The sequence below is a fragment of the Miscanthus floridulus genome, chromosome 9 (genome assembly GCF_019320115.1).
Source record: "Miscanthus floridulus cultivar M001 chromosome 9, ASM1932011v1, whole genome shotgun sequence".
NCBI classification, from domain to species: domain Eukaryota; kingdom Viridiplantae; phylum Streptophyta; class Magnoliopsida; order Poales; family Poaceae; genus Miscanthus; species Miscanthus floridulus.
Window position 1 is genome coordinate 97,634,314 of NC_089588.1, and position 11,980 is coordinate 97,646,293.

Below are 11,980 nucleotides of genomic sequence, written 5' to 3' on the forward strand. Positions count from 1 at the left end.
AGCAATTGTGTATTACTGAGAGCAATACTGTAGGAAGTGATGCTTCATGATTAGTCGCCAATGACCATGTGAAGTTCATACTATAGTTCTTGTTCTTCAGCTGCTGACCGCAATTGGTGGACAACTTGCATAAAATTTTTTTCGTACTTGTCCTACCACTATTAACTACTGATTAATTGCCGTACCGTCTATTGACTATATTTTTCATCCTTTGCCATGATCCATGCCTTATTATAGCACTAATTTACATTATAATTTGTTTTGTCTAATATATTGACCTTACAAGCAATCTTGAAGCGGTATCACACTAGAGTACCATCGTGTGTTTTTAGTCATACATATCATAACCATAGTCAATTGCATGCTGCGCATTTGCGACTGCCCACGGGTGGAGGGTGAACCCTGGTGCCCGGTGCCCGGCGCTCGGCCGCGTGAGCTGCCCCGTCCACGCTCGGCGCTCCGTGTTCTGCCTCACTCGATGTGGTGGAAGATGGGAGTCACGGGACGGAGTCATGGACGGGAAAGGTGATGGTCTCTGCCTTTCTGGGCTTGGTTCCTTCGTGGGTTGCCGGAATTGGTTGTCGTATTGGGCCTATGAGCCATATTTGCACAATATAACAAGAATATGCTAATATAAATATAAATCTGTGTATACATATTTATTTTTTGTCACAAATCTTAGGTATTCCAAGGAATACAGGGGCATACCCCTGCCGCCGCCACTGCAGCACAAGCATATATATCCACTAATATGAAAATAAAAAAGGACTTGTGTGACGTCTTCATGCATAAGGACATACTTCCGCCATTCCAAATTATAAGTCATTTTAACTTTCTTATACTGTCAAAGCATATCAAGTTTGACCAAGTTTATATAATAAAATAATAACATTTATGAAACCAAATAAGTATTATTAGATTCTTCATTAATTATATTTTCATTGTAATGCCTAATTGATGTCATAAATCTTTGTAATTCTCTCTATAATTTAGGTCAAACATGAGATTCTTTGACTCTCCAAGAAAATTGGAATGACTTATAATTTGGAATGGAGGGAGTACAGAAGAATTGGGGCTTAGATATTATTGCTAAACAACATCCTCAAATATGACCTTGGAGATGTGATGTTCAATTGTTTCAGGTGAGCAGAGTGCGACATAGTAGTATCTCTTCGTCACATGGAGAAACGTCTGCCTTGTCACTCTGTTGATGGAGCTGCAGCTTTGGAAAACACATTGAGCCAGTTCTTGCATCTCGAATCCAACATTCCTATCCAGCTCATCAATCTTGTCCATGTTTTCTCCATTCTGGTTGATCATCCAACGTTTGATTCGGTAAGCAATGCAATAATTATCAAACATCATACAGTACAAAGAGGATGCATGGTTCCCAAATTGGATGATGGTTCCCAAATCAGGTTCTGGGAAGATACTTGACTGAGCAGACATCCGCTTAAAATGGAATCCAATCCATTTTAATATTGTCCGTCAAAAGCATGGTATGGTTGAACAAACTTTAAGTATGGTTCCTCTTAATGTTACGTTTTGAAGGGCATTACTGTAGGAATACTGGAGTGGAATAGCCTTGGAGTAAGGGTTGCGGACATTAATTTATATGATGAAAGATATACATTCTTTTGGCTTTTGAAACCTAACGAAGTTCATTCATAGTAAATTCCATGTATCGACATCTTGTCAACACAGGGACCAAAGCTGCTATGGATGTTTAGCGTGTGAGGCTGCCTCTAAAATAAATATTTTTCTATGGTTCCTAAAACGGAGGGTTACTTTTACCAAGGATAAGTTAGCAAGGAAAAATTGGAAACCAAATATATCTTGTGCCTTTTCTGTTGCAAGAATGAAACAATTCAACACTTGTTTTTTGACTGCGTTTATGCGAAGTTTCTTTGGCATGCGGTATACATTGTTTTAGGCTCAAGACTATCTTTGGATGTTATTGACCTTTTTTATAGATGGTACAAGCAAGGACGTGGGATAAACAAATCTTTGTTGTTAATAGGACGTGTAGCCATTTGCTTCCAGAAAAAAATGGCTTACAAGGAACAAAGTTGTTTTTGAAAAAATGCTAAACTAAAACTTTTCTACAGGTCTTGTTGATGGGAAAGCACTTGTTGCGACATTGGGCACAGCTACAATTGTGTCATGACAACAAAGAAAATATTCACCAAGTGTGCCGGGAGCTAGAACTGGCAACTATACATTTCTTTGCTTCCTTTGTATATCTAAATAATTTTAGAATTGAGTTTTAGTTAGACATGTTTTATGTTAGTTTAATCTTCTGTAATAAGTGATCTGATTCCCTTAGTTCTAAGGGATCAAGCCAGATTCAATTTTTTTATAAAAAACAAAGAGGATGCATGCACGTATGTAAATACTTTTGCGACGATGGATGGCCGTACCAGAGCAGGAGCTTCAGTAGCCAGTCTGCAGCAGATGGATCTGGTGAGCTGCTCGAGCTTCGAATAATCAGGTAGAAGCTTCAGGTCCTGTTCGGTGGAGTGGTGCCTTCCTGAACAAATCTCGACTGTGCGAACTAGCAACAGTGCTGTATCCGCTGAGCGTGGTCCTTCCCTCTCCGTTTTAGTCCATGCCATGAACCACTCCTTCCACTGTGATCATCAAAACAGATTAATCCACTCTATGATATTGTATTTGAAGGGAGTAAATGATTGAATGAGTGGTCAATTTTCTTACAGCTCCACGAAGGCAATCGGCGACGGAAGCGTCGTCGGACGCTTGGATGTCAATAAGGTCACGAAGAGCATAGGCGAGGCTGCTAGTAACTTGTGAATTCTTCTTCCCTCCTCCACTGCGCCCACACAAGTTGCACCACCGGCAGGTAAGCCGGTAACGCGGTGAACCGATTTGAGAAACGCAATGAATTGAGCTAGGACTCAATTAAGGCAAGAGAACGCCGACCGACCTTGCCGGCTTCTCATCGTCGCTGTTGACGAATTCATCGATGAGCCATTCGGCCGTCACCGTCCGATCGTCGTGAGTGTTGCTACTCATCAGCAAGCACCCAGAGATGGCCTCGGCGAGCACCGCCGCGCGCGCCCATCCCAGGCGCTCTGCTGCTCGGCCCGGTTCGAAGATGCTGGCCGCGGCAAGGAAGTAGGCTCTCAGCGCGCTCTGCGGAGTCACGCCGTACATTTCAAGATTGTTCTCGTCACACCACCTGTGTGTAATCGCTACCTCAAATCAAATCCCATACGGTAATTTTCCACCTTTAATTTCGATTGTCAATCATAAGTGCTCAACAAGGAGAGGAGGTGTCGTCCTTACTATACCTTTTCAGGCTGAGCCACTCTAATCGGCATAGTCTCTGAAAGTTGCTGAAATCGGCTTTCGCCGCCTTGAGGTACGCGTCGTTGCTAATGAGGTTCATTCTGCAGGGGACAAACTGGGAGTGTCATGGATGCTTATGCCTAGTTATGCTTCGTTGGAGTTTCTGATGACTGACTATATGCACACATATATAACTGTATATATATATATACTACACATATATTGTATATTTATACAGATACCTGTAGAGAACCTTCCCGATCCACACGTCGTTGCTTCCACCGTATTGCTCCAGATACATTCTCGTTTCGATGCGTGGCAAGCTAGCTTCCCAGGGGAAATCCAGACCGTACATGACCTGATGGTGGCAAGAAGGGGTCTCATGATCAAGTGTGTATACGTGCTATAGTGCGCACATACATTTAGATTTGATGAGCCAGCTAACTTACCTCGCCAGGCAAACCCTCAGAGATGATCCACTTGTCGTTGAGCTGGTCCGAGGCTCGCCTCTCCCGGAGGAACGCACGGCTGTAGCTCCTGGCGCGTCCGAGGACGTGACCATCGCCGGGAAACGAGGCCTGGTCGGCAGCTCGGTACAGGTTATACATCGCGCTTACCGACTGGTTCGACTGCCTTGGGTAGCACACGAACTGGCCGTCATTCTCGAATCGCTTGAATGCACCTTCATGGATGTTCAAATACAAATTTCATACGATATTATATATTGCAACTGCTCCTACTTATCACACACACACAATATATATACTAGTACCAGTACTTACAAGGAGAGACCGGGTAGCCATGTAGTCGGAGGAGACGGAAACCCATGGCCGTGTCATCGATGTCCTTCACGGGGCAGCCCTTCGTAAATGACAAGCCTTCGTCGGACCAGTGCCTGTTATGTTAAAAGAAGAATGCACTCCTGATGAATACAATCTACTACTCCATCCACTATTTTATGGCATGAGACTATACTCAATATGAATATACCTATCGTATTTAGAGTACTATTTTTACAGTAGATTATTAGATACCCGGAATATAAAATGGCAAGTGAACTAATAGTTACCTGTAAACGTACTCCAAGTAGTCGTCAATTTCACTCTTGAAATAACGTGATATGCCCAACCTCTCCAACCGGTCCACAATCCACAAAGCGCTCGAACATCTCAATAGGGTAAACAAAAGGTACTGAAAAGGAATTATATTACAAATGAGGCACATTTGTTTTGGAACATCATGCAAAATACTTCTCTAGGCACAAACAAGAGTATCGTTTTAGCTAAGATTGTTTGAAGTAAAACTTTGTTGACATTAATTTGACCAGCAATATTTGTAAAAATGTATTTTTGTTACAATGAAATAGTATATTATGAAACTATTTTTTATGATAAATCTATTAATATACTAATCTTATATTATAAATATGCTTTTTGATGATCAAAGATAAAAAGGCACGGTTTGGCACAATCCTAATTAAAATGTCACTTATTTGTGACGGGGACATTACGGTGAACCCTAAATGATGTAGGGATATCTAGTTGTCTTATTAAAATCCTCAAATTGTCGAAACATTTTTTGTAAGGTAAAAATGTCATGCATGTATAAAGACAGATGAAGTCTTCATACCGCTTCCGTTATACTTGCCAACCAATCTATCAAGGAACTCAAAGCACTTAGGGTCTCCAGTCTGCATTAGAGCATAAGCGGTGGGAGCAGGTGAAGACATGAAGGAGCCATCTGGACACTGGAGCTTACGTAGCATTTTCCAGTCCAAACCTGACATTCCTTCTAAGCTTAGAAGGAAAGTTGTTGGTACAGCATGGACTGCATCTCTCGGAATCCTACAGATAAACATGGCAATCAATATGTATCCAACAGAACATACTGATAAATTATTTTGCTGTAGATGATGACACCAGTCACGTTGAGGTCCAATTTGGAGATATGTCATACTAATATTAGGTTCTCGTGGATTTCGTTGGAAATTCTAAGTCATGGACATGGATTTCTAAAGTTGAGGTTGTCTTAAGGAATTCAACTCCATGTTATTTCCACGTCCCAAAAGAGTTCTAGATGTTTCTTACTACTTGTATAGAACCCCATGCGTCGTTGGAAATTCTAAGTCATGGACATGGATTTCTAAAGTTGAGGTTGTCTTAAGGAATTCAACTCCATGTTATTTCCACGTCCCAAAAGAGTTCTAGATGTTTCTTACTACTTGTATAGAACCCCATGCGTGCAATGATAGAGCCCTTTTTTCAAATTTAACTGGAACATCCAGTTTCCAAATACTAGTATCTCTTTGAGAAAATATAGATTCTAGACAACGTAGAGTGTATCTCTTTGAGAAAATATAAATTCTAGACAACGTAGAAGGATGACTGGGGGAGGGTCAAGCTTTTTGTTATTTTTTATTTGGATAAAAGAACCTCATTTCAACAAGGGAGCGTGCACTGAATATAGGTGTAAAAAATATAGTTAATTCCCCTTTTGTTTCACAATCAATTAAGGGTTGTAGAATCATGATGTGCTGGTTATAGACAACATTTAGAGAGCCATATAGCCTCCATGTCCGTGAAATTTGCATTTTCAATTAGTTTTCATTAAGGCATATAAGGATGCAATAATATGCAACTTCCTTGTTAACAATTTGTTCCTTGAAAAAATAAGAGGGAAGAAAAAGACGGATCTGGCATGCCCCGTCTTAAATGGTACATACTTAGTGAGCTTGAGTTCTCTTTTGGCATATATTGCTTCCAAAGTGGGATCATCCAAAGGTATGTTGATGCCTAGGTCCTTGGCCTTCTCTATCAACATAGGGAAGATAATCTCGAAGCCAGATAGCGTCCAATTCTCATCATCCTTGGTTACCCTCCACATATTTTCGGAGATGAATGATAGACCTACAACAAGTAAAATTTGTGGCATGGATATTAACAAGGATGTTCACTATAAAGTATCTTAGATCACTTGTTAATAGGTAACCTCTTTCGAGTTTTCTTAGTTATTTGATCATTTTAAGTAATCGTTACACTTGACAGAGCTTATTAACCCCAACATTGCGATATTATACATTACTGCACAAATGATTTTTGCTAATTGTATTTTCACTGCCGGTTCTGTTAAAACCGTTGATGATAATATATGATTGTCAAGTTGGCGGTGATAGGGGTATAGGAACCAGCGTTGATAAACTATCTGTAGTAGTGATACAATAACTAATTTAATTTTTCCAAACTGTAAAATTCCCAGACAATTTGACATTTCATTAAGAATACATGTGCTCTATGAATATATGATGCAATTCATCAGAAAACTATTTTGTACAATCTAAAAAAATTATACTGTTCGACCTTATTGAAAACAAAACTTTAAACATTTCTGTGCCAATTAACCAACATGCATTGTTGATCTATTTCTTGTTCAAAATTAGCTCTTAGAATGTATGAGCTCTCTATAATCTGTGAGGAAGACTACCTTTTTTAAACGCATAGTCGTGGACATCCCATGATTTCAGTGCGATGATGCAGGCGAGGGTGTTGATAATCCGGTCTTGGACAAGGAAGAACATGTCATCACCCCATGATCCATCTGGCAGCTGATTCCGAGCAATCCAATCAATGCACGAGGGGAACTGCGGTGCGTCATCTCCATTCAAGCTCTTCACAAGGGCAACCCATGCTGTGTCATATGCTGAGACGTTGATCTCACCCTCGCCCATTGATCGAAGGGCTGCTCGGATGGCATTAATCATTTCGGGCACGCCACTTTGTTTATCCTTTAAGAAGATTCCGTAAATGATGAGTTCAGTTAAACACTCAAATATATTTGTCCAAATGATGTGATTCCACATTGTTACATATAGGTACATTGGAATATAATTATAGTCTCCTGATTGAAAAACATACGTGGCACTTTAACCCTCAAGAAAGTAAGATTATGAGCTTAACGTTCTCCTACAGCATTTTTGCTGAAATAAAGTTACGAAATTATAATCACAACAAACCACATATGTACATAAATGTGAACCAAAGGTACTACAAATTTTATGACACAAATCCTTAGGGCCTTGTACAGTGGTTGGCAGGAGGAAGCTGGTACTTTTGAGTACTTCTGCTTGTGAATCGTGCTGGCCGTTGAACTATAAAGTAATTAGTAAAATAATATTTATTTAATTAAGGACATTATAGTAATTGTCCCTGTCATAACCTTTTTGACATTATTCACCGCAAGACCCCATCTCACGTAATCATTAGCCTGGACTGACCACGTTTGATTCCCGATGACACCGCCCTAATCTGCTTGACGCTGGAGCTTGGCCAGCAAGCCCCGTCCAGTTAATGTCAGCATCATTGTTGGCAGCAGCTCTGGTGTGTGCATGTCCCATCTGTGAAAGGGCCTCTAACTGAGTTGGTCCAGTGGCTTGAGTAGCACTCCTCAGGTCCTGTGGTGGACTCCCCGTGGGAGCAAGTTTCAGGCTGGGGTTAAAAAAATCCGCTTGTTTGTCCCACGTCAAAGCACAGGTCTAAGGCCCGGTCACGGTCTTGGTCGTTCTCAGATGGGTTACGGTGCTGCTATGTATAGGTGGGGCTAGGGTTCGGCGGTTTGTCGACCTATGTGAGAAGGTATTCTTCTTAATGCAATGCTCGGGGGCTATCTTACCCCCGTAGGTCGAGTTTTTTTGTGTGCATGTCCCATCTTGTTTCCCTCAAGGCCTCTAGTGAGCAGGACATCGAGGCAGCACCAGCCATGACCATCTTTCTTGGGGTCCTCATCTAGGCAATGGAGCTCCCCTCAATGACACTTGTGCGCTCCATCCCAAAACCTGCCCCCAATCTTTCACCCTCCTTATGAACGGGACCGTGGCGGCATCGACATTAGATAGGGAAGCAAAGCATCCCCAATGCAACTATCCATGAGATCCCAATGGATCTGGTGACAGACTACTAACACACTAACATTATTTTTGAGGCTATCGCTCATTTAGCCATGCTAACAATGTCCTGCCGCGGCTGCTGCCGGTATCAACGACACTGATGTTACTTTTTTAAAACTTTTTTCATGCTTATCTAGTTTGATATTTGCCATGAGGGGCAACGGTGAATTGGTGATGGATTGATCATCTTCTCATGCCTTTGATCCAATATGAGCTAGCGTGCTTAGTGTTTGACCAATGGTAGAGAAACCCTGATCTGATGGTAGCAGTCAGGTACTCAGGTCAGGTGTCCAGGGATCAGTGTAGAGAGTCGAGACACAGAGGAAAGCAACTGTATCCCATGTTTTTTAAAAAAATCTAACTAATAAAGCTGAATGTACAAATCTGCCCTCATACGAGAATAAAAAATAAAATAAAATAAAATTGGTACTGGACCCATCATTTTCCTACCCACTTGGTACTTCTAAGTACATTCTCTTTGGTACCTTCTATTTTTTCACCCTTAGATCCCGGATAGCCCATGTTTTCACCAACCATTATGGAAACAATCAATATCCTTATATTATGAGATTAATTGTTGGTCAAAAAAATTATATCCTTATATTGTGAGATTAATAGTTATTCACTTTTAATGAATAGATGGATCTTATATTTCCAGGAAGAGGGAGTAATATATATTCACCCTTATGTCGTGTATCAGGGAGAAGTCCATCACGACTAGTGTCAGGGAGAAGTCCATCACGACTAACTGCTTTCAGTGCTTCAACCTTTATGGGCTCCATGAGGCAACCTAATAATAAGACATGATTAAAAACATGGGTTTTTAAATAAAAGAACAATTATTTCGAAATGTTATACTGTCCGGCCTCTCCACTCAAACGTTGTACTCAGCTAGGTACACAGATCGAAAACAAATGAAGAAGGAGAAAAAGAAACAAGAATAAGACCCATTATGCCTTTACGCGATCAACATATATAACTCAAAGCACCTATCAGTCTCTATGATCCAACTACAAATTAATCTTGACAAGCTATTCTCATGTACCGCAAAGTGAGATGGCCAATGTCCAGAAAAACACTGGCATCCCCTTTAAAAGAAACTGATGAATAGTTCATCTAAAGCATCTCTCATCACATGTCTCTCAAGTGCACTGGCTGCCATTTGCCAACTGATCAACAAGCTGAACTTGACACTACTAGAGAATAGACTTTAGAACGATGTCCCAATTTGGCATTAGCCTCGGCATTTTTTGCCCCCGTGACTAGAGAGGCCTTTAGTCCCGGTTGGTGTCTCCAACCGGGACTAAAGGTCCTTGCCCAACGGCTACTGCGCTCGGCACAATGGCAGGGGACCTTTAGTCCCGGTTGGAGCCACCAACCAGGACTAAAAGTCCTCCAACCTTTAGTCCCGGTTGGTAATACCAACCCAGACTAAAGGTAGACCCTTTAGTCCTGGTTGGTAACACCAACCCGGACTAAAGGACCCTTTAGTCCCGGTTGGTAACACCAACCGGGACTAAAGGTCCCCCGATGGGTTACTTCAAAAGGAAAGCATCCCATCTATTGTTAGATGTGTTGTGTAGGTGGGGTGGTAAGCTACGCGCGAGGCAGTGCATGAGGTCTTCGGTTCGAATCTCACGGGGCGCAGCGGTGGGAGGCATTATTTTTTTTTAAAGCTGGGAGGATAACACCTTTAGTCCCAGATTGCTAAACCGGGAGTGGAGCTAGTTCCCAACCGGGACTAGATCTCATTTCTGTAGTAGTGTGACCAGCAAACCAATGACAAATGATGATCGATATGGCTGACCAAAAGATCGTTATTCAGTTGAGCCATGATTGAGCATCTCTCTACAAAAGCCAAATAAAATAAATCAGCGCATCCCTGGGTGCACAATTGAATACTGAAACACCGCAAGAGAAGACACACTGGAAACACCATTGGGTCCTCCAACGCAACACCTTGAAGGAGGAAAAAACGCAACACCATCCAGGAATACTAGTACGATTAAGCATCTGAAAGCTGATATGATTAGCATTTGGCGTAGTATATATGATTAGCTAGTATGATCAGCATTTTGGAATAGTATGATTAGCATAAGGAATACTTAACGACTACCCCATTCACTACTAGTATGATTAGCATCTCTACCCAGTATGATTAGTGTTTGGCCATTTAGAAAATAAAGCAATACTCCCTCTATTTCAAATTGTAATTCATTCAATTTTTTTAGATACATAGCTTTTGCTATGAACCTAGATATATGTCATGTCTAATATATAGTAATTAAAAACTACTGTGTCTAGAAAAATCAGAACGACCTATAATTTGAAATAGGAGATCATTTTTTTGAGAGAACAGGCCCCTACTAATAGAGCACTAAATTAAGACATGAAGGAGTAAATAGTACAGGTACAAAGCTTCAGGAAAGAAAGAAAGAGAAAAAGAAAGAAAGAAAGATTACAGAATAGTCTTTGTGGGCCAAGCGGCAAGCGGTGATGTGATAGGAATCGGAGCAGGTCGACGTGAAACATCGATAACACAGGAGGAACTAACGAGTGGCCAACCAATGGCCGGCTTGCGTCTTTAATTTGTTTGAATAATAATTGATTGATCACACACCTAGACGTGGGCGTCGAGCATTTTGGTGCCTGAAGGGCAGACGCCTTCCCTCAGCCCCCCGCCAGTGAAAACTGACGTGTGGGTGTGTTGCAGTCGACCATACCAGCTGCGCCATAGGGGCCAGGCTCTTCCTCCGTCGAAGTATCAATCCCGGGTCTCTCTCTCTCGCCTTCTGAAACTAGTAGAGATACTGGGCAATCAAGAAGTTGGTGAATGATCAGCATCTATCCACCGTATTAATAGATGAACCCTGGTGGCTGCTGCTATGAAGCCACTGCTAGGAAAAGTATTACCAGAGACTTGTCAATGCAAATACTATTTTCAAAGGTGGGCATCCTGCATGCCTCAATTCAAGTCTCTATGTTAATCTCAGCCAACATATGTGGTGTGGGATGCTGAAAGGATCTAGATTGTTAGAGAGAAATGAATACCTTGGAGAAGATTCCCGACAGACGTGGGCCTTTCTCCATAAGACTTCCCTCACTCTCGGGAGAGGTGGATGAAAAACTGAGAGAGAAATGTTACCGCTTTAATATTAGGTATAGATTTAATTCGCTATTGTATATGTACCGAAAGACTAGCTGTCCTATAAATATAAAAAAGTGATAGCCGATCGAGGGATCGAAGACCCAATTGTCAAAATCAATTTAGCACTACTTTTTATGTTCTACCACAAGCTCTACCAACCACCTTACTGTCCAGTATGACTCTCGACCCTATGTGTCCTTACCGATCCTAGGACCCTATGTGTGTCTCCCCGATGGGTCTTCCTCCAGAGGCATTCGTGCGTTTTTTGGGCAAAGAACGACCATCTAATTGGCCTCGTCGATCTGCTAGTCGTCTCACCATTGGGACCTCCCACTAGTACAACGACGGTTTTTCCTGGTGGTGCCCATTTTTTTCACTGGCGATTCCTAATGAGCAGGCGCCACTAGTGTAAAATCTGTGGGCCTAGGCTAAAAACTGCCTGTGTAAACCGATTTACACTGGCGGTTTCACTATGAAAACCGCCAGTGTTAACAATGTATTTACACAGGTGGTTTTTGTTACCGTGCCGCCAGTGTAAATGTAGCAAACCGCCAGTGTACATAAACCTTCCCTGCGTATCTAGG

General features: G+C 41.7%; 1 protein-coding gene across 1 annotated transcript; it reads right to left on the reverse strand.

Annotated features, from left to right (window-relative positions):
* Positions 1-651: 651 nt before the first annotated feature.
* LOC136482446 (ent-copalyl diphosphate synthase 2-like) lies at positions 652-11,390 on the reverse strand. Its single transcript, XM_066479657.1, is given in 16 exon segments — positions 652-1,308; positions 2,421-2,630; positions 2,716-2,830; positions 2,945-3,199; positions 3,312-3,410; positions 3,552-3,667; positions 3,759-3,991; positions 4,092-4,204; positions 4,379-4,464; positions 4,466-4,500; positions 4,939-5,153; positions 6,032-6,215; positions 6,790-7,089; positions 8,931-9,038; positions 10,869-11,058; positions 11,300-11,390. Coding segments are annotated over 15 exon segments (2,403 nt in total). The 5' UTR covers positions 10,984-11,058; positions 11,300-11,390; the 3' UTR covers positions 652-1,089.
* Positions 11,391-11,980: the final 590 nt, after the last annotated feature.